The sequence below is a fragment of the Lissotriton helveticus genome, chromosome 9, assembly GCF_964261635.1.
Source record: "Lissotriton helveticus chromosome 9, aLisHel1.1, whole genome shotgun sequence".
Classification (NCBI taxonomy): domain Eukaryota; kingdom Metazoa; phylum Chordata; class Amphibia; order Caudata; family Salamandridae; genus Lissotriton; species Lissotriton helveticus.
This window is the reverse complement of record NC_136070.1, coordinates 640,804,397-640,831,899: the sequence shown is the minus strand read 5'-3', so window position 1 is coordinate 640,831,899 and position 27,503 is coordinate 640,804,397. Positions and strand designations below refer to the sequence as shown.

The 27,503-nt window shown below is 44.1% G+C and overlaps 1 protein-coding gene across 2 annotated transcripts in view; it reads left to right on the top strand.

Moving 5' to 3' along the window:
* LOC144781736 (cofilin-1-like) overlaps window positions 1-25,079 on the top strand; it is a 66,316-nt gene extending 41,237 nt beyond the window's left edge. Inside the window, exons 3-4 of one of the 2 annotated variants that reach the window (XM_078660712.1) lie at window positions 22,265-22,341; window positions 24,139-25,079. In XM_078660712.1, the coding sequence (XP_078516838.1) occupies window positions 22,265-22,341; window positions 24,139-24,251 (190 nt within the window). In that variant the 3' untranslated portion in view covers window positions 24,252-25,079. The remainder of the gene's footprint in view (window positions 1-22,264; window positions 22,342-24,138) is intronic. The other variant, XM_078660713.1, reaches the window with a different exon arrangement.
* Window positions 25,080-27,503: the final 2,424 nt, after the last annotated feature.

Genomic DNA, 27,503 nt, shown 5'->3' with positions numbered 1-27,503 from the left:
TTAAAAAGATACTCTTACTTGTATTAATACAACATACCAGTACAGTACAGTACGCATAGATGTTAAAGTACAGGATAAAAAGTAGACTGTGTGTACTGCGTAAAGGGGCCTATATAACAAGATTAGATCAGTTTGAAAAGTCACTAAATGACAGAAAAGCAGCGGTAACAAAATATGAGATTGTATTTGTCTATGTTTGTGTAATATCTATATGTATGTAAAATTGTTTATAATAGTTGTGTTTAATTTGTATGTCTTTACTTTTTGCGGCTGCTGCAATTGAACAGCACAAATTAGAAAATGGTGCAAGCATTAGTAAATATCCAGAAAAACATATATATTGACTGGCTTGTTTTTTGTTTGTAACTGCCACTACTGAAGTAAATTTGTTTAATAGTGACAAGTTATTTATATTGCTCCGCCCATGTGTGTTGCTTAGCTGGGTTGCGGCTAAGGTTTGAAAATGCCTTCTGTAGGTATGCAGACGGGACGTACTTCTAGTTATTTTTGTGCGCGCGTATATTTTGCTAACAATAGTTTGCTGTGGACGTTTTCTGAATATATGGTAGAGCTACCTTTTTAAGACCAGTTTGTATACGTAATTAACGCTGAGGTTGATTCCGGCTCACGTTTGAAAAACGCCTTCTGTAGGCGTGCATGCAGGGCCTGACACTTTTTTTTGTTGCACACTTATATTTTGGTAGTAATGGTTTGCTATCGATGTTGTTGGAATACATGGTAGAGCGACCATCGAGGCTGGTTTGTAAACGTTTATGTAAGTAATTGCGTTGTAGTGCTTTGATATAAGAGCAACGATTATAGAGCAGTTACGGTTCCGATGAACTGTGGCTATATTTTGAAAACTCATTTAGTATGCGTGCATGCACGACTTGCATTGAACACCGAAATAGGTTGGTGCAAGTACTGTATAAATAAGTAAAGAAATTAAGCACACTGTGTGAAGCATATTTTTATTACTTAAATCACGATACCAAATTTTAATCATTAGTGGAGGATATTGCCGATAATGGAAAAAAATTCACGCTTTCTCACTGAAGCCATGGCGCCAGCGAGGCGCCACTACCTTGAAAGTGCAGGACATAAATCTTGCAGATAGCAAGAGCCAGCTAGACATGAGTAAGAACGAAACAGAAAGCTACAAAGCTAATAAGGCAACAGTTCAGTCAATGGAGCGCGTGTTCACGCGCGCGGCCTGATCTGATTCCAGCATGCTGCCTGCACGTGACCATCTCCTGTCTCCCTTTTAGGGCCCTTGAAGCAGACTCGACAACTATAGGTCTCGCAGCCGACTGCGCTTTCGCGCTGTATCGCCAGGTGCGAGACCTAAAAAGCCAGTCTAACAGTGATGCTGGATTGATTCACTAGGAAAACCTACATTTTATGTCATGGGTTTGATCGGTTTACATTAAGTTATGATAAACGCATTAGACATGATTGTGAAAAGAGTGTTAAAGTAAAAAGGCATTTAAGGGTGGATTGCTATCTAGGTATTCAAGCCTACAGAAAGGTATTTTGGTACATGAAATGTCGCAGATTAATTTTTGTTGGGAAGCAATTTTTGTGTTGGTTACCGCCTTTGACAAATCCTAGTTAGAGATTTACACTGTAATACTTTTTTGCTAGTATGACTTCGCTATCTCCCAAAATCTTCTAATAAAACAACTCATTAAGTAATACATACATCTTATATAGATTAACATAGATGAATCCAGGGCCTTTAAGTAATCTGTGCTACCATTAGTCTTAGTGTAATTTACACTCTGCTCCCATCCATGATGGGATAGTGCATGGGGTTATGGTTCAGTCCTCATTAGATACGTGCTGTCTTGCGAATGATTACCTTTTCTGTTCACGTTTATGTTAACCTGAAAATGGATGCGCTTCAGTGTTTGGGCCAACAGGCCAAATCGTTCAGATTTCAATTTTTTTCCTTGTTATCGTTCCCCTTTCTTTTTGTTTCTACATTTTTTACTTTAATGTTTGAAAGTACATTACAGCTCTCCAGGCAGTGGTAACTGGTCGCCTGCTTGTTTCTCATTTCATCTGCGGCCAGCTGTAGGAGACCATTATGAAATGCTGTTGTCTATGGTGTATCATTGTTTTACCATCCCAAAATGGCCAGCATGTTTTTTAGGTCTCGCCTGTCGATGCGCATGCGCATCGAGCAAGCGAGAGTATTGCGACTTATCCACTCTTTATCCACACTGCAAGGAATCGTGGCGATTCCTTGCAGTGCCCGTGACTTTTAAGGTCAATGCGCATGCGCATTGAGCTTATGCGCATGCGCATTGACCTTAAAAGCGCGTGCACGTCCGTCTTTGTTTACCCGCTCCGCCCCCTCCCCTTCCCGCCGTCTCACATTTCGCAATGCCCTCCTAACAACACACACACCCTCTCCCCCGCTCCGCCCCCTCCCCGCCATGTCTGCCCCCTTCCCGCCGTCTCGCATTTCTCCTCCCCCCTCCCCTCTCTTCCCTCCTTAAAAACAACTTTATGAAAACCATCGACTTGCAAAGGTTTGTTGTTTCCATAAATATTATTCAGTTGCTAGAGTTTTTTTTACTTCAGCAGTTTGAATAAAATATTTGCTTGTTATACAGAGCCAGGCTCCCCTTTTTCCACTCCCCTCCCCGGCCCCGCCCCTTCACCACATCCAGATTGGCCCCTTGCTACCACATCACACCCCTCGTGACACACCACTTCCTGGTATTCAACTTTGTTGACCGGCTCCACAGTAACCCTGCCGAAGCAACAACGGCCCCTGGATTGACTCCATGAGAGCTCCTCTACTGACTCAGGTACACAGCCCGCCGTGTTCTTTTACCCCCCCTCTCCTCGACCGTCCTCCACCAGTCCTTATCCTTAGCCTTTCCCCTCCCTTTCCTCTGCCAGGTATTCTACCACAACGCGTGGAACGCCGTACTGCGAAGCACCTGACGTCCACGGATGTGGCACCGATCGCCCGCGCTGTGCCTCCCGCTTTATTCAGGTATTTACACGCTCCCCCCAGCTCACCCGCCCGGCTTCACCAATGTTCCCTCGTCCCTCATTCCACTCCTTTATTCCCCCACTACAGATGTTGCCCATCCGACTGGAAGCACCTTAATTACTGATCTTCCGATCTACATTGTTTTTCCAGGTAACTCTGCCGCCTAAGCGCTTCATCTGGCCACTTCTCTTTCGCACTGCTCCGGTATGTCACCCCACCCGGTCCGACAACTTGGCCATGGTTTGAGCGCTTACTTCCAGATGCCGCCACACTGATACTATGCCTTACGCGAGTGAATCAGCCCCAGGATTTCGACATCCCTCCTCCTGCACTTTGACCTTACTAACCCACGGCTTTTATACTTCCCATTCCTGGCCCCCACCTTGAAACTGTTCGTTGTCACCCTTAGTCTGACTTAATTGCACATCGCGAGTTCGGGTCCTTTGCCTCTCGCTATTCCGCCTCGGTATGTTCTTCTAGACTCACCTACCTGCCGGCTTCCTAGCCCATTACCATGACGTGATTGCAGACGTTGAGGCTACTCTCTTCATTCTGTTCTTCCCGCTTACTGCACAGCCACCGTGAGCTTCTTCGCCACTCTGTGTTTCACCCCTTCCCCCCACCTGGCCGCCCTTGCTCCCCTACCAATTGCCTACTCACCCAGATGCCCCAGAATTGACACACAACCTTATGTCCAGGCTCTTACTTCACCACCCTGGTAGTGTTCATGCCCCCTGCTCTTATGCGCAGCAGTCTCTTAGACGGCCCACCTAGGAGCCGCTCTATAGTCTTGCACGCACCTCCTACCCTCCCTCACCTCTTCTTTCCCTCCCACAGCACCCTCTAAACAACACAATCTTGTCCTGTAGACGATCCCAATTGACGAGGATCGAAACGTCGTCGACAACACAGCGCAAGACATGGCGCAGTTTTCCATGATGACTCATTTCAAATCAATAACTCTCTAAATTCTTTCACCTCTGTAATTCATTCTTGAGCCACTTTTTTCACTGTATATATTGACACTATCACTCACCTTGCGCCGCTCACGCTGTCCGTTTCTGTTACTTGCGTCGCCACCTATGTCACCTGCACATACCTGAGCACCAAGTACAATCGGGTTGTTTTTGATTTGTTCATACAGTGCTGCCATAACTGTATAATTGTTTATTTGTTCTTTTTTCCCTCCTCTTGTTTAACATATGATGAATAACAAATCAAGTCCTTAAATTGTTCTCAGTCTCCTTATTTCGGTACTAGTAATGCTTTTAGCATACATACTTAATTGTCTCCTAAATATTACCAGTTGGGATATTGTTTTTTTTCCTCTACCTGCCCTTCAGCTTGTCACGTGCGGCTTGTCATAAATAATATGACTAGCTGGCTTCCATCTTTTCCTCTGATAATATCGCGGCCCCTTTTGGACGAAGCGTCCACGCAGTTCATGGATAATTCAGTGGATTTCTTTTTGGGCCTAAATATTTTTTCCTGAGAATCGTAGGTAGAAACTGCTGTCCTATTTCAGAATACTCTGTCCGATGATCGACTGTGTCAAGTGAGCGCGGGAAAACTCGATGTGCCTTTTGTTAATTTACCCAAGCAGTCTATAGTTACGTTTGTTGTTATGACATGAGCTACATTTTTTAACAGCTTTAAAGTAGGCTACATTTTCGAAAGAAAGAGCTTAACTTCCGTATTGTAATAAGCCTGATTAAAGATGATTTTACACACGCCACTCCATAATCTAAGCTTTTGCTTGACAATTGTTAGGGTGGAATTCTGTACGAATGTAATGTGGAATAATCGTTTCCATTGTTACAGCACTGCAAAAAAACACAAGCGCTTTTTACTTATATACTGGCTTGTTAGCCAACGCCGTGGTTCTTGTTTGTCTACTTCAAAAGGATGGAATGCTAGGCAGGCCCTGTATGGATTTATACCTTTCACCTACAAATATTTGGAGAGAGCGTTTAAACAAACTATCTCGCATGCTATTACCATATGTTTTGGTAAACACACCACTGCAGCAAATTCTTTCAGTTCACTGCTGTGCTTAAAACAAAAACCTTATCATCACCGGAATGCACATAATAAAAGAGGGGCACCTTTTATTATAAGTGTGCACATAGACTTTTTTGTGCTAAGTGCAAATTGCAACTTTTCAATAAATATTTTACTCTGAGTGATAGAAGGGGCTCTGTTAGTAAAAAGCTGTTACGTACTTTAGGATGCAATGTAATCACTTGTTGAGTAACATTTTAAACCCCTCACCCTCCCTCACCCACCCTCACCCTCACTCACCTTCAACACCTCACCCTCACTCACCCTCAACGCCTCACCCTCACTCACCCTCAACACCTCACACTCACTCACCCTCAATACCTCACCCTCACTCTCACTCACCCTCAATACCTCACCCTCACTCTCACTCACCCTCAATACCTCACCCTCACTCTCACTCACCCTCAATACCTCACCCTCACTCTCACTCACCCTCAATACCTCACCCTCACTCTCACTCACCCTCACCCTCACACTCACCCTCACACTCACCCTCACTCACCCTCACTCACTCACCCTCACTCACCCTCACTCACTCACCCTCACTCACCCTCACTCACCCTCACTCACCCTCACTCACCCTCACTCACCCTCACTCACCCTCACTCACCCTCACTCACCCTCACTCACCCTCACTCACCCTCACTCACCCACCCTCACTCACTCACCCACTCACCCTCACTCACCCTCTCTCACCCTCACTCACCCTCACTCACTCACCCTCACTCACTCACCCTCACTCACCCTCACTCACTCACCCTCACTCACTCACCCTCACTCACACCTCACCTCACTCACTCACCCTCACTCACTCACCCTCACTCACTCACCCTCACTCACTCACCCTCACTCACTCACCCTCACTCACTCACCCTCACTCACTCACCCTCACTCACTCACCCTCACTCACTCACCCTCACTCACTCACCCTCACTCACTCACCCTCACTCACTCACCCTCACTCACTCACCCTCACTCACTCACCCACTCACCCTCACTCACCCTCACCCTCACTCACTCACCCTCACTCACCCTCACTCACTCACCCTCACTCACTCACCCTCACTCACCCTCACTCACTCACCCTCACTCACTCACTCACCCTCACTCACTCACCCTCACTCACTCACCCTCACTCACTCACCCTCACTCACTCACCCTCACTCACTCACCCTCACTCACTCACCCTCACTCACTCACCCTCACTCACTCACCCTCACTCACTCACCCTCACTCACTCACCCTCACTCACTCACCCTCACTCACTCACCCTCACTCACTCACCCTCACTCACTCACCCTCACTCACTCACCCTCACTCACTCACCCTCACTCACCCTCACTCACCCTCACTCACTCACCCTCACTCACCCTCACTCACCCTCACTCACTCACCCTCACTCACCCTCACTCACTCACCCTCACTCACTCACCCTCACTCACTCACCCTCACTCACTCACCCTCACTCACTCACCCTCACTCACTCACCCTCACTCACTCACCCTCACTCACTCACCCTCACTCACTCACCCTCACTCACTCACCCTCACTCACTCACCCTCACTCACTCACCCTCACTCACTCACCCTCACTCACTCACCCTCACTCACTCACCCTCACTCACTCACCCTCACTCACTCACCCTCACTCACTCACCCTCACTCACTCACCCTCACTCACTCACCCTCACTCACTCACCCACTCACCCTCACTCACCCTCACTCACCCTCACTCACCCTCACTCACCCTCACTCACTCACCCTCACTCACTCACCCTCACTCACCCTCACTCACTCACCCTCACTCACTCACCCTCACTCACCCTCACTCACTCACCCTCACTCACTCACCCTCACTCACTCACCCTCACTCACCCTCACTCACTCACCCTCACTCACTCACCCTCACTCACTCACCCTCACTCACTCACCCTCACTCACTCACCCTCACTCACTCACCCTCACTCACTCACCCTCACTCACTCACCCTCACTCACTCACCCTCACTCACTCACCCTCACTCACTCACCCTCACTCACTCACCCTCACTCACTCACCCTCACTCACTCACCCTCACTCCTCACCCTCACTCACTCACCCTCACTCACTCACCCTCACTCACCCTCACTCACCCTCACTCACTCACCCTCACTCACCCTCACTCACTCACCCTCACTCACCCTCACTCACTCACCCTCACTCACTCACCCTCACTCACTCACCCTCACTCACTCACCCTCACTCACTCACCCTCACTCACTCACCCTCACTCACTCACCCTCACTCACCCTCACTCACCCTCACTCACCCTCACTCACCCTCACTCACCCTCACTCACCCTCACTCACCCTCACTCACCCTCACTCACCCTCACTCACCCTCACTCACCCTCACTCACCCTCACTCACCCTCACTCACCCTCACTCACCCACACCCTCACTCACTCACACCCTCACTCACTCACACCCTCACTCACTCACACCCTCACTCACTCACACCCTCACTCACTCACACCCTCACTCACTCACACCCTCACTCACTCACTCACCCTCACTCACCCTCACACAGTGCAATAGGTCTCGGAGCATTTGAGTTAGAGCTTTTAGAAATGTTTATGGCTTTTTTTTTTTAAATTCTTTAGCATTGGCTACAGGAAACAAAAATGCTAAAGATTTACAAAAAAACCCATAAACAATTCTAAAAGCACTAACTCTAATGCTGCGAGACCTATTGCATTTCCAATGCTTGTTCTAAATGTGGGAGTCAAGATAGAACTTGAAACACACAATGGACCTTAATTCAGTGTTTTCCAAACTGTGGGTCGAATGCCGGTTTTTGGTGTTTGAAGCCATAAGAGTCCTTTAAGTTCACCTGGTTACATCTGCTGGGCTTTTAAGACACCGGCCAAACTTTTGACAAGTTGCTGCTCATTTTTTTTGGAATGGGGATTGGGGTTTACGAACTCTTCACTTTGCAGTCATAAAAAGAAAAGTAAATTGTGACAATCTTGCTAGGTTACAAGGGGTGTGGAAGGATGTATTTTTTTAACACCATAACATGTAAATGCGTTTAAATAAATTGTACGCCTACAGCAGATAGGAAAGCAAAAATAGATCGCATTTTTTAGTAGTTCTGAAATGTGACCGCTAAATATTTTAATAGTATCCAAGCATTTTACTTGATGATGCACAAATGAAAGATTCTTTAGAGCCCGATTTCCACCCTATAATTTGTGTGCAATATAGTTTTTTCAGTAAAACTGTACATGTGTAAATTTAGTGGCCATTTCAGTGGAAATTATGTTGTCTCTAAATGACAGTGAGCTACTACGTGATGCTTTAGTTAATTTAAAAACAATTGCCCGCCTCATGTCTGTTAAAGCTAGGTGGGTAGTGAGTTTGTCGTGCTAATCTGGTTGTGATGAGACTAATTTACAATATCTCTGCAAGACATACATCTGCTTTTATGTTTAGTTTAATTATTGTGAGCAAATTAACTATGTTTAGCTGGTAGAATGTTTCCTGTTCCCCTTCTTGTATTCTCTTATCTTACATGAAGTGTGTGCTAATGTTGGTTATGTCAGTGAATGCCTGAATGAGACCGTGGATGGATGCGTGACTGTGAATGTATGCTGAGTTATTAAGTGCCTAAACTCATTAATGACGAGACTTGGAGTAATAAGCCAGACCTATTGGCATTTCCAGTACTTGACTATTCTGAGGTTGAATTGACTAAGGATGTTATTCCTGCCGTGGAGTCCACGGTGCATGTGCTTAACGTTTTGAATAATTTTGCACTGAGACGATTGCTCTGATCACAGTTCTTTTGAACATAGGTTCACATCTGCCTTCCGTTTTTGTTACAGCAGTTTGTCCTCAAAGAGCTTTTTTCGGGGTGTGTGAAAGCATGACTCTTGTACTGATGACGAGTACACTTTTTCTTTGACTCCAGCACCCCCTTGTTTAGGGTTCACTGCAATACTGTATTGCATTTCTGACCTAAACTGCTGAATTAAACTAGTCAAAACAGCCCCATTCCAAACTCTTTAGTGTTTACCTGCCAGGTTCTGGTTTGTATCTCATAACACTAGGGGACATCAGTACGAGGCCATGCTGGTAGAACTAGTGGGCTTAGCAGAAAATAATATATTTAGATCTTTGTGAGCTGAAGCGGCTACTACATGAGGTGCTGTACACAGGCCTGTGTCGGTGGAGAGGAGACCAGATTATAATAACGTTGCTGTGTGAGAGAACTTAAATTAAAGAGTTTCCCGGTTGGTACTCTTCTAAGGGGGATACAGTTTAAATCCCCATGCCAGAGAAAAGATCAGGAGAAAATAAATTGTTAGACAAGGGTCGTAGGAGTAACTGTCTGATGACCCAGTTATGGTCCTTTGAGGTTGAAGAGCAAGATCCCTAAATTTAGTTAGCAGTTTGTACTAGCTTCCCCAAATATGTTCTACAAAATGTGAGTGCTTATCTTCGTAATAAGAGTAGAGTAACTTGTGAACACGTATAGTCTTATTTACACCATCCTTGATAAATGAGTGGTAGAGAATGCTCACCTAAAGTGAACCAGTGCTGAGATATGAAGACAAAACCAAGGCGGCTTAGGACGAGAGCTCAGAGGGAAGCTATGCCTGTTGACTGCCATAGGCTGAAATCCTTAATTGAAACGATTCCCAACAATGCCCACCACCACCCCCACCTCTGACACCTTCGGGGTGGGGGTTTAATGCTGCCAAGCGTCATGAGGTGTATCCGCAGGTCTCCAGTGTGACGCAGTAGGAGGCTTGATCAGCTGAGGGAGCCTCATGGCGACCAAGTTAGTTGCCTGCAAACGCCACTGCAAAGGGTCTGAGAGCACAGTTGCCAGTTGGATGGTGATCAGAGGGGCCCTAAAGCATACCGGACTTCTCTTACGCTCCAACTTTCTCCTCTTCGATGTTCATGGCTCGGGGGCTTAAATTGCTGTGCATGGCCCATATCTATAATCTCTGCTTCCCAGATGAAGACCGAGACCATGACACACTGGGGATAAGATTTCACATCCAAAGATTGCCGCCCCCTTCCAGGGGAGTGAATACACGCTCAGGAGCCCATCTGGAATCCACATCTGACTGGGGATGTAGTTACCTGAGTGAGTTTGGGGGGTCTTTTGAGGACTATATACTCTTTTATTTCTCCCAGCGTGATCCTCAATTGAAGTCCTCAGTCCGGGGGCCAGCACCGATGTGGCCATACATGACCTGGAGGGCCCTGGTGAATTGACCAGACCACCTGGAGTGAACAACCCCACCTACTAAGAGGCTGTAAACGGTGAATAGGAGCTATATTCCCCCCCAAATCTGGTGGAATGGAGATGCAGATGCACTTGCCACCTGCGAGCACCCTTCGGAAAACACCACTCCTTACTGTAGCAATTCACTGAAAATTGGAGTGGGCGAGAGTAGCTGCTCTCCAGCGGTATTCCTTGAGGGGGTGCATTCATTCTTGCCGGGACCCCCACTTGATACTAATTGTAGGCAAAAGTGGTGGGGCCTACACCTTCTGCTGACAGGAGCAGAGCCCCCTAGAACGAATTGGGTCTTGAACCCTACTGGCCCTTGTGGGGAGAAGGGACCCTGAACTGTCTGTGAGTGGTCTCTGAGGGGATGACTCCTCCTTGATCTGCTGTACCTCAGGGCCCTCTTTGGGTCGCTGCGGGTTGACCTTACCCTGTGGTGGGAGATACAGGGAACTATGGGGCTTTACTAGGATCGTGGGTCGCTGACACAGCCTATGTGCAAAAGGCCTCTCCCTCTAGCAAAGGATAACTGGTGAATTCCACCCTGATCTGGGCCACTTCGCTGAGGAGTTTGATCTGCATCGTGGTAAAGCCCAAAACAGACGGGGCCTCTTTCCTGAGGTACTCACACCTGTCCATGGCTAAATGTACAGATCAAGATGAACCCTCTCTCAACGGGAAACGGCCTCTACAACGAAGCATTTTCCACGAAATCATTTACCACGCATGCACTACAACGCATGCGTGGTTACAACTAAAGGCTTTACCACGCATACCTTTACTACGAAATACGTAGTAAAGGCATGTGTGGTAAATGAAAAGAAAAACGAAGGGGGATTTGGGGGGTCTCCCCCATAAAAAAAATAAAGCGCTGGGATAAAAAGGGGGGCTGGGGGGGTCCCCCCCCCAAAAAAACTAACCTGAGGAGCCGAAGCTATCAACGTCGTTAGGGAGGAAACGGAAAGTAACTTCCGCTTCCTCTTAACGACGTACGTCCGACGTAACCAGAGAAGATGGAGGGAAGGCGAGTTAAAAGGTAAGGGGTATTTTAGTAAAATATGTATATGTGTATATGTGTATATATATATGTGTATATGTATATATATATATATATATATATATATATATATATATATATATATATATATATATGTATGTATTTTAAGGGTAAATATAAGGAATGAGGCTGGGGGAATGTAAGGGGAGAGTTTTAATCTTTATCAAGAGTATGCCCTCACCATGCATACATTTACAACAAAAAACGGTGTAAATGTATGCGTGGTAAAGGAATATTCGAGTTAAAGGTTAAGCGTGGAAAACGAATTCCGTTGTAACGCATGCGTGGTAAAGGCATGCGTTGCAACGGAATTCGTTGTAACGTCATACATTCCTCTCAACATGTTGAGAACTTCACTGGATGCACAATCAGTAAAGTTTGAGAATATTTTGGGAGCCATCGCCAAAATGAAAGGGATGTTGGAGGATAAAATTGATTCATTTGCAATTGATGTGGGGTTCCTGAAAATTGATCACAGGAAACTTGCCTTGCGTCACATGGAGGTGTAGCAAAACAATGGAAAGTGACATCAGATATGGAGAATTTGAGTGTTCGAGTCGATGAACTGGCAGTGACCGTGTCCAAGTGAACTCAGAATGCTGCATATGCAGAAATCGCATCTGAGAGTCTGGAGTATAGAACAATACCTTTAACAGTGGCTCATAAGAATATTGACCGTGGAAATCCCTTAGTGTTTGTTTTTCTATACTTTTCTGTGGAACAGGCACACTGGCTACTGTGGCGTCCCCGGTCCCATGGACCCCTCCCATGCCACTAGAGGCCAGACTACTGCACATTAGAGACTGAGTCCTTCAGGCGGCAAGAGCACATGTCCCCCTACAATGTAGACAGGAACAAAGTGTGCATCTTCTTTGACTGTGTTGCAGCTCCAAAAGCAGAGGAATTCATTTTTTGCAGTGAAAGCAAAATGAAATCTGCTTGGCCTAAAATATGAACTCCTACCCAGCCAAACTGAGTCGTTAAATATAATTCTTCAGTTCTGGATACTTCTGGACAAGGCAGTGACTTGAACACAATTTTTTTATTGATGTTTATATTTGAGTCTTTAAAACATAAATGCATAACAATTTAAAACTTACATTGATGTTAACATTTGCAACTTCTAACACCGGTTTAGTCTTTTGTCCTAGCCATGGTCACAATATTTAACTACACATCAGTAAAACACTACTTACCGCCGGGTTTCTACATTTCTAGCCCAAACATATTTGTATTGCTATGTTTTATGCCATAATTTATAAAATATTTTAGAAAATGGAACAAACAGGACTATAAAAATGACGAAAATCAATTAGAAAATTGCCATTAGTTTCGGAATTTCAGCCCACTTGTACAATTATCCATATCCTAAAAGTTTTACTTTTCCCCTCCCTCTGATACCGTTTATTCAACGGCACTCAAACTTTTGAGCAGTGAACGTAAATTGGCATCAGGGAAAGCAGCTCTGTATGAAAGCGCTATTCTATTTTCCCATGACTTTAACCTATTAGTTGCAGAGGACTTCTTCCAAACCTATATCGTCTCAGCCAATCTGGACTCTCTTATGCTGGCCATATGTACCTTGGCCTTCGAGAGAAGTGAAGCTTCGATCACCTTACATTTTTCGATTTTTAAGGCCCTAGGAATGATGTCTAATCTGTAGCTGGCCTGCGCTGCTCACCTTGGCTCACTTCTTCCCATTTGGTAGCACATAAAACTGCTATCTTCTGAGGACCAGAGTTTATCCAGAATCTCAGGGTTATTCTGTGAGCCAAGAAACTCCAGGGTACTAAATCCCCTTAATCTTACTGCTGGGCCATTGCAGATTTGGGGAGACCAAACAGTTTTTTTCAGGCACTTATTCTTGCATCTCTTCCAACTTCCTGCCATACTTGAGGACAAAACTTCTGCCCCATAAGCACATTGAGTGGGAACCATTGCACTATGTGCTGTTAGGAGGGGGGAGACCAGGTGAGACCACCAAAAGTATCCCTAAAGCGGGCTTGGCCCCCTGCCTGGGTCTCAACCAATTCTTTATTAGGGGCCCAGCTCAGCTTTTTGCAGACATCACACCGAAGTATGTATATGAAGACACCACCTTCACTATCTTAGTTCCCAGAGCCCACTTGGAAGGTTTGTTTCCCCCCCCCTCCCCCTATAAGGGATTCTTTTTGTTTTTACTCATACTCACCTTAAACGTATTTGCCTCGCAGTAGCTGTTGGATTTATTCTGGTTCCTCTGTAGGCCAATTTGGGTCATCAGGTCAAGAATAGCCAGGTTATCTGCATTAAAGGGGGCAAGGCACATGTCTACACCCCATTTTCGGTGAGAATGACTATCGGTCAGCATCCCTGGAAGGTCTGCAAGCAACAAGGAAAACAGCGTGGGGGCAAAACCGCAACCCTGTCTTAACCCGTTGCCTAGAGGTATTCTTTCTGAGAGGGACCCATCCATGTCACGCTCCACCTGGGTCGACTTTTGGGAGTGGAGTTCCTGCAAGATTGCTAATAAACATAAGGGGTCGAGGTGGGGTGGGGGTAATTACCCTGTTATATTTTAGACCATAGCAAACTGCAATATAGCCAATCAAAAGCTGACCTAAAATCACATTGTTATACCAAAAGTGGAAAACAATGGCTGGACAACTGTCAGTCGCAGAGATGTGGGGCGACCCTTTAGGGATCGGGTGAAGAACTAAAGGTACATGGTAGAGGCAGAAGTGGATACTTGTATACGCACACAGTGGGAGATGGCCTGTCCCAAGGACCCACAATCTGAGCAAGATCCCATGGTGATCCTTTTCTGCCAAGGGCCGTTTAAGACTCCCCACCATGGAGGAAACTTGTATGACCTACCTTTTTACATCCTGAACAAGCTTGTCATAGACTGATGTAAATGTAGTGGTGGTTGCCTGGAAAGGAGGGGGGGGCTTTCGTTGAGTATATGTATGTGTATCTGTTTCTCCAGGGGAGACTCCGGTCGGACGTATACGTGACTACCACCCCTATCCGACACCGGAGCAGGAAGGTTCTTGTGTGATCAATTTTAAAATAAATTTCGCTTTGGTTGTAAAATGTCCTTTAGTTAATAGTAAGTAAGTGGATGACCGCCATTTCTGCTGTTGGGTAGTAAGCTGTTTTTTCTTGCCCCTATATGGTAGGATGGGGTGGAGAGATGTTGAATTGTCGGCGTGTTTAAGAGCAAATGCGCACAGTGGACACTTGTTGGGAAATGAAATGTGTTATATCGAATAAGGCGCCATGGTGGGGACTGATCTAGTTGTATGACAATTGCTTATCTTTACTGTAGGGATACATTTTCTACGTGTCCTTGTCTGTCAAGATGCTTCATACTGGGAAAAGCTGGAGCGGGCCAGCTGCAGCCAGCCCGTGTACAGGAAAGCATTTTTAGGGGTCGAACAGCACCTCAGCGAGTCAAAGCACTTTTGCACCCCAGAAATCCCAGTCACAACAAACTGATTGGTTTTGGCTGGCAAATAAATGTAGAGGTCACCTTATAATTGGCAGCTTAAGCAAGTATTAAACCAATTGGCTGACAATCTCTGGAAGCCTGAGGCCAGCAGACCGGTATGGGGCAGTGAGATAGTAACACACTTTTGTTGGAAGAACCAAAGAACTCTGCGGAAAAAAAACTATTTCAAACACTGCACAGCTCTACAAGTAAATCTGGAACCAGGAACTAAACTACACACCACATACACTCCATAACACATGGAAAAAGACATTGTCATTCACAGCGCCATTTACAACGCCACTAGCTCTAACTTAAGCAAATGCGAGACCTATTGCATTTCCAATGCTTGTTATTTTGTTGGGACACTTTTTCGGCATTACAAGCTGCAATAGAATAAGGGGTGCTTCCGACGGGTACACAGCTAGTGCGTTCTAATCTGAAGGGTGCGACCGCCGAATAAATGTCTGTCTGTCTGCACTCCCGATGGTGGTCGGACGTTTGTCCGACATCCATCGTAATGACCCCCCAATTCCATATTTGTTTAACCAATAACAAAACTAGTATTCTGTTAAATATAACATATAATTATTTAATATATTAAAATTGGCTCTGTTTAATAACTATGGAAATGTATCTAAAATTTTTGTGAAAAAAATATTAAATTCAGTGTTCATTTTTTTTAAAATACCAGTTAAAGAAAAACAAAAATGTTATTAAAAATGACAAATGTTCCTTTTCTTGAATATATATCTATATATACGCCAATGCCTTATTCAGTGGTCTTCCTGCGTACATGGTTCACCGCCTGCAGGTGATACAAAACGCTGCAGTACGTCTGCTTTTCTCTCTCCCAAGGAGGTCAAGCGTGCGCAGCCACTTACGCAGTCTGCACTGGCTACCAGTACCACATCGAATTCTGTTTAAAATCCTTGTGTTGGCTTTTAGAGCAGTCCATGGCCAGGGACCAACATATCTGCAGAAAAGGTTTTCATTTTACACTCCCAACCGTGCCCTTCGATCGGCCAATCTATGTTTATTAACCACCCCTAAATTCAAATATGCACGTATGGGAGGTCAATCCATTTCAGTTAAAGCAGCCTCTGCCTGGAATGCCCTCCCCCTTCCCCTCAGAGCCTCACCAACCATTTCTGTGTTTAAGAAAGATCTCAAGACCCACTTGTTCAATGCCCCTCTTGTAGTTCATCCAGGCTTTGCTCCAGCACTTATGTTCTCAATTCACTCACCGCGCCAGGATACCCCGTGGTAACAGAGCGCGCTATAAAAGTTTTAATAAACATAAACATAAACATATCAAGAATGATTGTTACAATTTTTTCCTTCAAAATAAAAGTGTATTGTATTCTTAAACTTAACAATGCTCAAATAATTATGAATTGCAAAAAGACTATGCTTTTTACCATACAAAGCAAAATGTACTTGAACAGATTATTTAATATAAACATAAAACGTGCTACTCCCACTTTACTACAAAGTAAACATATCTATAGCACTAGATACTTAAACTTCTATATTCCCACTCAATACAACTTATCTCAGGGAAGGTTTTGGACACTAAAGTTATCAATTTACTATTCCTACTCCAATAGGTGTCTTCAGCACCGTCCCTGAATTAAGTTGTAGGCAACATTGGCTTGTCACAGTACAATAAAACTTATATTGGGGAAGCTTTTGGACACTTCAAGAGTTAGCGATCGGCAGCCCGACCTCTGCAGCCTTTAGAAAACCGCAGTTAGTATTATGAGTTGACAGCTGCATGGCTGTGTAGGACTTGCAGCTGTGATTTTTTTTTATTTATATATATATATATATATATATATATATTATATCTCTGCTTGAGCCCAGGACCTCCCGCGCTCCAGCCAAAAGAAGCCGCAACTCCAGTCCAAGTTTTTTAAAGAAACTGATAGATTTATTGGTTAAATCAATACAGCATACTTCACAGCGTAAAACCTATATATTTATATAATTATAATTATAATTTCCCTGTGTGAGCATTTCGCTGTGTTGAATGCACACATGCATGATACATGTGGAAAAATACCACCTACCCATTGCCAGAGTTCTTCCCATATGTGGTCAGTCCAGGCAATGTGTAAATGGTACAAAAAAGACTTAACTGTAAATCGCTGCAAGTAATAGCTAGGGGACCGTGTGACAGGGGATGGATGGACTCAACAGCCAAATGGTGCTTCACGCCCACACCCAAAAGAGAAAGCGCATAACACGCAATTCCGGACCAACAGCTACATGGCAAGAGTAGATGCACAGCATGTGAATCCAGAAAACTCTTCAGGCTGCAAAACTAGTCCTACTGGAAAGTAACAGTTTGATTTTCCCGCATGGTGTACGCAGATCATTTATCCCCATGTTTGTGTGCATGCATGTTAATCTTTTTTTTTTTTTTTTTTTTGATCATTTTTGTTTTTATCGTAGTAATGGAATTTCATTAGAACAATTATTTCAGAAATGAAATGTGCGATCAGGAGCCGTATAATCTTTTGGTGGTACTTTACAACATGAACAGTTTCAGGGGCGCAATACTGTTTACCAAGGCGAGACAATTTGAGACGCATTCGCGCACACATGTGAACACAAATACACATGCGAAGATGCATGCACACTAAAATAAAAACACATGTGGATGCACAAACTCATCGATCTGAAAGGGAGCTTAAGTTGTCTGGTCTCTGGATCCAGCCTCTGCTCTCCTCCTCTCCTGGGCTTATGCATCTAACTCTCCTATTCTCTCTAACCCTTGCAGGACCGTTCTTCAGTGACCCCACTTTGACTCCTACTGGGAGTCTTCTTTCTTGGGTCACTGTTCACACACAGTATGACTGGTGCTGGGCATACTACATGACTAATATCCTCATTACTTTGCCAGATCGAGTGGGGACAGGAGGAGGAGACCATGTGCATTTCTGGATTAGCATAAGTGTCTGATATTTTGCCTGGTAGCCACTCTACAGTGCGGTTTTCTTTAATGTGCACAGATCCTCTGAATAATGTACTTGCTGATCTTCACTTCTGAGCGCTACTGCTAGGATGCTGGTGGGCACCCAGTAGCTCCTGAGCTCCATGTGGGAGACCACTGAGCTAGATGTGAGAGCCATGAAAATAATGTATCAAATAGCAGTCACCTGTGAATTGACTGAGACCAGGATATTGATTGGTTGAATAAACGATTGACCTGTTTTTATTAATTTGTGCAACATTGTTGACTTATGTTGAACGAACGTGTGTAACACAAATACATTTGCACAGTGCGTGTACCCACACACTCCAAGATCCATTAACACCCGATGTGACGGCGAGCAAGGGGTATCTACTGCCGCAGTAGCCGTAAAGAATTTGCTGAGAATTGTTTTTTTAGCACCGATCTCAAACCTTTGGATGGCAGTCTTGTAGATGGCCCATCCAAGTGTGCAAAAAATGTCAAGCATTAGGCTGGATATCATTGGCCCAGGCTTGCGTTACAGTCCTGATAAAGGCCTTATGCCGTCGGAGTAGGAAATGAACAAATTACTCTTTCTGTATTTGAACCATGTATAAGACTTTGTGTATGTGACGCAGTAGACATCTTGGATATAAAACAATACCAAATGCATTGCAGTATAAGTGGAACCACATGCTAGGAGCACCAAATTGCCATCAGAGACTTATCTCCCCCCCCCCCCCCCCCCCCAAAAGCCTTGCGCCATTGGTCGCTCATTTCTGCTAATGCTGCAGCGTTTGTGGGTTTTCATTCATAAAGTTTGTCAACTCATGAATTATGGTTGAAACTGTTCTTTGGGCTAGGTCTGCTACCAACCAAACCTAGATTTCCCTCCTGAATATGAAATCAGTACGCATCTCCTTTCCAATTTTCTGCTAGTATCGAATAGATGAAACACCACTTTAAAGGTAAGATTTTAATAAGTGAACTCTTCTTATGGACCCGTCTGTAACTGTCATATTTACTGTAGAGGTCATTTGGCTCTCCCGCTTCTAAGAGAAGAAAGCGGGCTTACCCTCTCAACTAAAGACGGTGTAGTCTACTCCCATCCAATGAACGCTACAAAATATCTAGGATTCAAATTTATTTCTGCAAAAACGTTAATTTGTATTTTGCTTGCCTGATTTAGAGGGTCCCTCCTTTGCCTGCAGAGCCGGTCAATGATCAGTGAAGGGAGGGGCACGTTGAGTTTTTTTTTTTTTTCCCCCCCCCAGGCTCCCAGCTCACGAGAGATTGTGTTTTTAATAATGGCACTTGGCATCCTACAGTTCCAGCTCTTGAACTGCAGTTGTAGGCCTAGTTCTTCTTGGTGCTGGTGTTAATACCCTACCCCCTTTGTGTTCAGCCAGCATCACGCAGGCGAATTGAAACCTGTATTGGGCTGTTATGGTTTGGTGGACTCTAAAGAAAAAAAAGTTTTGTTTCCCAGATTATTTTCATGGTTATTGGCTGTTAAAATACAGGGAGTGCCTACTTGTAATTTTAAGTAACTTTATTAGGTATTTTCATAAGAAACACAAAAGAACGACCTTTTGTGAATTGTACAGAAATATAACCTTGACTCAATACAACCGCTGGGAAGTAGCATGAGACTTATCAATATGAAAAACGAAACAATTATCCCAAGCAATATACAAGAAAAGTGAGGACAAAGTTCCAGCTGATATAAAACATTGTACACTAATGGGTAATCTACAATTAACCCACGAAATAAAGAGGATAAAGAAAAACTAAATAAGTGATGAGAAGAAACTAATAACACTAAAGGAATAGGAATAATGAAGCGATTCCGATTCCGAGCAATATAGAGGCCTACTCCTGCTTATGTTGGGCATTATGTCCAAGTACATGTATTCGAGAAAACATTCTGTGGAAACAATCTACTAGGTTTAATACATCTACGGGTCCAAAGAGTGTTTTATGCATCTTTGAAAATTGTTAAGAGGATATGTGAGCGAAGAATCTCTTAAAGATAGTGCCTGTATAGTGATCATGGGGGTTTGTGTTGTAAAGTATATATCTAGTGTATCCCACATACATCTGGTAGGTTTCCAGGGAGAGTTTTGAAGAGCGATATTATCAGCGCCCCTGAGGTGAGAAATCCATTTCATCCATTCACAGGGATGCATACTTTTATACCTTAAAAACCAGCTCACGCCACAGCAGAAAGGCTTTCTGTTGCCCCACTTAGTGGGTCCATCTCGGCATCCAATGGGCTATGGATCGGTTTGCCGTGTCCTGACACACCAGGTCTGCAGACCCCCAGCAGCTAACTGGAAAGGCGGAACACACTTGGGGGTCGATTCCGATCCGGTAAAAAGCGCTCCGAATTGCCGTTCGGAGCGTTTTTCCCGTACGATTCGTACCCTGCAACGTCCACTGTACGAACGACGATCCGTACCAGGAGCCGTACTCCGTACGAATCGTACAGGGACCGTACGAATGAAATCCCCATACGACTCTCCCTCGGAACCAGCTGTACGCGACATCTGTACGGTTCGCGGCCGATTTTGTTCCGACCCGGCAAGTACGATTCGTGTTGGGTACGCACCGTACGACCCTTTTCCTACGGGAGCTGAAAACAGCCGTAAAAGCTGAGTTCGCCCCGAAACAGGTACGGAACCCCCCCCCCCCCAGAGTACGGCGCATACACCCCATGATCGCACCGTACCCCATGTACGCTGGGTGTACAGTGTGTACCCCATGTACACTGGGTGTACGGCACGTACCCCCATGATCGCTGGGGTACGACTCGTACCCCTGCGATCATGGGGTGTACGCGAAACTATTTCAGTTTTGAGGGCACCTTCTTTAAACGTGTAGTTTTTGCAACCCTGCCTCCCACAAACTGGAAATTTGAAATTGTAAAAATGAGGTTGTATTTGCCTCGCATGTTTTAAAAACCTTAAAAAAACTTAGCTTGCTCATTCTTGTGCTGCTCTTGTTAATGTGTTAAATGATCTCCATACATTTGCTGGTTTTAAACTGGCCGTGCAGGGCAGATATGCAGGTGATTGATAGGTGCAAGTCACCATTGCGATCTCAAATGAAGTTGGAATTGCAGCTGGGCATAATTTCTGTGGGACACTTAAGGGCTCTTCATTTTTTTTAATGGAACGTTTGGAACTGCCTTGGTCACGTCAAGAATAACTTTATTCGGTTCCAAAGACCTTAAACGTTTAACACACTTCAGTTGTAAAATTTCATAGCATATTTGTAAAACAATGTAGTTGGAATTAATAAAAGATAACATTCATAAACATCTGGCAGTTAGAAACAAAGTCCATAATACAAATGACCTAGCACAGCATGATAGTGATCATAAACTTCCAAAGTTAGGAAAATTGTGCATTAAAAATTACAACGTTCTGGGTAATTTCAACTGGAAAGTACTCCATGCTGTCTGTCTGACAGACAATGTATCGACTATACTTAGAATGATTTATCCCTCAATGAAAGTGGCCTTTCATAAGTCCATGCAGGTTTCAAAATGTTGGGAGGGGGTGTATGGACTAATCCGGCTCCACTTCAGTGGTGAAAACAGGCCTACTTAAGATCAGGATGTGAGAAATATGCCACTGCAAGCAAAGGGAGTTTTTCAATGCTAATGTCCTAATAGAAACGTCGTACACTCCTTCAGACTACATACCTTTATGGGCACAATTTAGCACGTGAGGCTGAATAAGCGGCCCATTTGTGATTTCTTACTAATCTGCCCAAAAGTATGGAATGTTGGAGATTTGTACTAGGGCTTAATTTTGTTTGTGAATGGTGTAGCAAAATGTAGTTTCGAGGAAGATTTCAATAACTGTTGAAGGGGGGGCATGACCCACGTTTTTAAAATCCGATTAACCCGTTTAGGTATTGTGCATGAACATGCGGATATGTGTCATAAGGGATCCTTTGATTAAAAAATAATAATAATTACAAAAAATTGTCTGAGACTTCAGTTTGTCACTCTAGTTTATTAACTTGTCATGTGAATAACTATTTTTTAAACTTGTATCTGAAAGCATGTATTGTAGCATTTACCAGGGGTATTTTTTTTTCTTTTTTTTTTTTTAAACCCGGCACAAGATGAATATTTCACATTACTCCTAGAATTGTTTAGAGTTTTAAAAAGAAAGGTGCCCATTCACTTGCATACCGCTGCCCTCTGGTATTAGACACAGATGATGTCCATCTAGTTTCCTATATCTCATTCCTCTGCTGATGATTTTCAAACCTCCCAGCTGCACATTAAAATTGTAAAATGTAGCAAAGCATCTAACTCGCCTTGTAGCCCCTTAATTTGATGCTGCTTTGTACTGCCTGATTAATTACAGTGGGTCCTCCTTAAGCATTATATTTTTCTTTTTAGGGCTCCCGACTGCGCACCATTAAAAAGTAAAATGATTTATGCTAGCTCCAAGGATGCAATCAAGAAGAAATTTACAGGTAAGGAACAGCAACCGCTTTCTGGAATTTAGAGGGTGAGGAAGAAAAGTAGCTTGGAAAAGCAATTTTTAAGGGGCAGAGTAGACCAGGGTGGCGTATGATCTACAGATGGTTGCTGTGAACTAGCATGGTATTTATGGATGAATGGCGCTGTTGAAGTTAAACGGCATACAATGTTTTCTTAGTTTTAATATTTTTACATTTATAATAGAGCGTGATTTCATGGAGAAAAAACATTACAATTCGGCACCCTAAATAGAAAGTTAATATGTTACTAAAATAAGGCACAAGAACAAGATATGAATGCAAATACAAGGAAGTGTATGATTCTAAGCAAGGCGTACTGATTTCTGACACTGTATTTTAACCTATCTGTTGATGAACCTCAGCACCTGGTTAGCTTTACACTTAAAAGTTTCTCTACATTTTCTGTCCCCTCTTGTACAGCTAGGATTTTATGCACCTAAACATCACCTTGACGCAGGACAGGCATCCACCAACATTCCCAATGATATAATAGTCCTTAATCCTACATCATCCCAAATGCAATTTGGGTCCAACTGAACAATATATTCGGTCCTGGCTGAAAGTTTATGAAAGACTATCTCGTTGTGACTTAAAGAACTTTGTCTGCTGATGTGGCCACATCTAAGGCGAGGATGGATTTGTCTGCCACTGAGCTACTTTTCTTTGGTGTAAATTAGCACATAAAGTAAACCATGGTGCTGGAGTTTATTCTTGTTGCTCAATTTCCTTGAACGTAGTTGGCAACAGAATTTGTCCGGCTATATTGGGACATGCCGCCATTGTGTCCATTTTGCGGTCTACTCAAGTAATCAGTCCTCCAACTCCTCGATTTACTGTATCATAATATTTTATGAGACCAAGGCATTAAAATTGTAAATATCCTAATCCATGTCCTCTAGCCTCAATACCCCTTGACACTATCTCTCAACTGCAGGTAGTGCGAAAAAAAGATGTCTGGTATATGCTGAATTCCAAACTACTTAAGGCTATAAGTAGTGAGTGGAAATGGGCTGCAATGCTTTAAATGAAGACCTACAATGTACATATTAATTCAGAAAACTAGAACATGTAGATAGTTACAAGGGCTGTTTGAAAATCTTAGCTTAATTTTTATGTAAGATGACAGGAATGCTAGATTTAGAGGAGATACATTTTCATTTAACTGACTAAAAAGTTCTCATTTTTAGGAAGAGTGCGACCTCGCCCTATAGTTGCCATGTTCCTGATTGACCATGGCTCAACAATTTTTGATACTTCTGAGGACTGACCGTAGCCAGCTAATAATTGGACTCCACTTGACTAAATGTAGCATGCTAGCCTGCTGAAAAAGAATTGATGTCTCTGGTGCAATGTGGCTCAGGTCAAAAATGTGGGAAATGACATGCAACGTTAGGAGTAGCCTGAGGCAGATGAAAGATGTCCATGGAATATACTCTTTGAGGGCAGAGTGTTCCATATTTAGCCAGGAGGAACAGGAAGACAAACCTTGCTCTATTGGAGCAGAGGACCTATGCCGGTTATTAGCCACTCTTTTATGAATCGCATACTTAGATTCTTAATTAAGCATTATTGTCCTTGCCCCATGGGCATTCATTCTTTATTGCTGAAGTTTTATCGGACTTTCAGAAAGGTTAGGGGCTGAGCTGGAATCTATTAACAAGGAAGGGACAACTGGCTTCTCTTTCAACCAAGGGTGCTAATTTAGGTTAATGTAATTTTAGTGGGATTATGTATAGCCTCTGTTTTATTTGTGAACTTTGTATTTTTCAGGTATCAAACATGAATTTCAGGCGAACCACTTGGAAGACATCCAGGATCGCTGCAATATGGCTACCAAGCTAGGAGGAACGACGGTGATCAGCCTGGAGGGCAAACCAATATGAAGCTGCAGTCTCTGTGCCAGTTGCTGAATGATTTTCCACCTTTGTCTTGTGCTAACTTATTTTATTTGGGATGGGGCACGGAGTTCAGGAAGAGGGTTCAGCATCTTGTGCTCAAATTAAGTCTTGTCCCCCCATGTGTTACTCGCCTTTTTGACATTAATAGCTTAATGTCAAAATTCGGTTGCATCACCCCAAAGCCTGCCAAGCTTCTTTTTGAAAGGGATTGCTGTCCAAACCATTTGCCAAATTGATGCAACTCTTGGTGTTGATGTACGTATTACTCCCATGCCATTGTGTAGAAGTCTGGGCAGACTGCGCTGTCAAGAGGCTCATCTTAAGTATTCCAGGTTTTATTTATTCGGTTCAGCACATTTCCACGGTTTATTGGACCATGTGTATTTTTTTGTATTTAACCAATCCGAAAGGATAACCTTTTTTTGTTTTCCTTCTGAACTTTTTGGACCAACTGCTTAGCCTGCCATTTGAAAAGGGGCTACATGGACATGCATTAAAACCACCCTAAAGGAACTTATTTGATTTCTCAGATTGATTAATTTTTAAATAGACCAATCCAGCATTTCTTCCATTCCAGCCCGATAACCAAATTCAGTAAGACCAAACAAGGCTTGCATGGTGGCAAACGTCAGCTCTGGTTTTGATGTTCTTCTCTGAACCTCATCCTAAAGTACCCACCATCACTGGATGTTTGCAGATATCCCCTCAAAAATGGAGAAGCACTTTCCATCACCTGTTGTCAGTACAAAAAGAAAAATCAGCGCTTAATTAAAAAAAAAATGAAAACATGATTTGTTTATTGTATGTCTTACAGAATGGTGCATTCTGGGAGGTGGGGGGATGCCAGGGTATTGGATTTGGTATTTGTAAAGCACAGTTTACTTGGTTGTCCTCAAATGTTGTAATATCCTTGTGTGTTTTCATGCTAGCCAACGGTAATGTGCATGATTGGTAATGGATGGTTCCTGTGTGGCCTTTGTGGAAGATTTGCATATGCCTACTTAAGCAATGCTTGGGTTTAGTTACTGCAAAATTAGTGATAATGGCACTCCTACAGCACTGAGGAGAGCGTGTGGTTGATATAAATGTGCTTTATTAATGGATCGGATCAGTTTTCGGATTTGTACTGTCATTCATGCTCCTTGAGTTTGGGCTTGTCGTAGCTCTTTTTTTTTTTTTTTTTTAATACCACCTTTTGTACCCAGGTGCATGCCTGATTGTCAGTAGTGGCCTGCCATGCTTCATACAGATAGCGTAAAGAGATCTAGTCATGTCTTTACTTTATTTTTGCGCAACAAACACATTTGTTTCGAGCGAACAAATGTGTAATGATGCCAGTTTTCAAAACATTGTGGTTGTCTTTGTAGTGGAAATCATTTGTTCACTTACCCTAGATGGTAAATGAGGAAGGGGAATACTTGGACCCTGTATAGGTTCTACATTCCCAATCCCTGCAGATGAATGAAGGCTGCCTATGTGTTTGTGTTTCGGTTTGCTCTGAAACATAGCTGTATACGGAGAGCATGGCCAGGGTGGAGTTAATGTTTGTATTTTTTTAGTAAAACACAGTCCCTCCCTCAAATGGCTGTGCTCCTCAATAGTCTTGATCGTCTTCTGAGATGGGCCTCCAGAAGGATGGTATCAGGTTGGAGAACCATTGTGGCTATGACCATGACAAAAGATTCCAAGCTTGGCAATGGGAGACCAGAGGATCCAGACTAAATACCCTCTCTACCTCTGAGACCTGATTTAGTGGTTTCTTATCTGATAGACTGCTAGCGGCAGATTACTTTACCTAGAATATTCCCTAGGTGTCGGACTCTTATCTGGAAAATCTTGAGCACTTCCACTGCTAGTTGGTAAATGGTGCTGAACGGCTGCGTCATAGGCTTTATCTGCACCAGATGTGACTTGCGTGGTGCCAATATAAGTGCGACCACAGCACGCTAATTTCAGTTATTTTCTTTACCAACAGCGCAGAACCTGAAGAGCTACTTCAGTCACTTTTTGTAAACTTCAACGTTTTGTCTACTTTTTGAGCATTTTTGCAGCCAGTGTACCTTGAAGGAGTCACCTAAGAAACCAGTGGGTTTTTAACTATTTGTAGCCTGTCCTAGACAAATGTGTGTGATGGACCCCCATCTGGTTTGTTTGGGGGGCATGGAGCTGGCCAATCACTCCAGGAGCTGCTTGATTGCCGTACCCATGAATCTCGAAGCTATTCGGGAGCAGGAGACTAACCTTGTGGTGGGCTGTAATCGGATGACTCCACGCTCCAGGGTTTCACGTGTGGGAGGACCCTGGCCCGCTCAGTCATTCCAGTCGGTCATAGTCTCTTTCAGAGTCCTTGTCCGATAAGAGCCTCAAACCTCAAACCTAAGAAGTTGAAGCACTCTTAGAATTTGCCGCACCATTCCAATCATCAGGCATCACTCCCGGATTTCCCCAGTGAATCCTAAGCATAGTGAATCCTAAGCTTAGGTCTGCTCCATGCCTCTACTTTTCTGTAGTTGCTAGAGCAACCCCCCCCCCCCCCCATGAAACTCGATTTACTTTTAGGAGGCCATGCACATCGTATTTGGCCAGCCTGACCCCTTCTGGAGTGCTCCACAGGTCAATGGTTCACTGACTAGCTTTCTAGCAGCAGTGGGGGGGGGGGGGGGCTCCTCCTTTTCACCGGTGCCATTCTGGACACGTGCAAATCCGCGCCTATCCTGTGGAGACTAGAATACAGGACATTTGGGCTAGATGTTTCGACCTCCTTCCTTGTTTTCAAGGGGGGGGGGGGGACTTTGAGACTGATGGGTCTGATGGTATTCTGCAGTTGAAGCGAACTCGATGGCTTTTGCGGACTATGCAGTGGCAGCTGAAGGCCCAATGGGCTCAGCATCAGGGGAATCTCTTCAACCTGGCCCAGATTTTGAAGGAGACAGAAAAATCTACAGTGGTGGCTGACTGAGTGTGTCTACAGCCGACATCCAAGGTTTCTAAGAGGCTCAGAGATGCTTTCCAACTTGACTGGAATATGGGATTCCTATACGCCTTCCTGCTGATACCTCTCCTCTCCTGAATTCTGAAAAAGGTCCGAACTGACCGAGCCCAAGTCATTCTGGTGGCGCTGGATTAGGTGGAGTCTGGTATCCAGAGCTCCTGAGTATGAACATCTGTCCTCTGAGGCTGATTTCCTGTTGCATCAACTGGGATGGTTCTAAACCCGAACCTGCATGCTCCACCTTC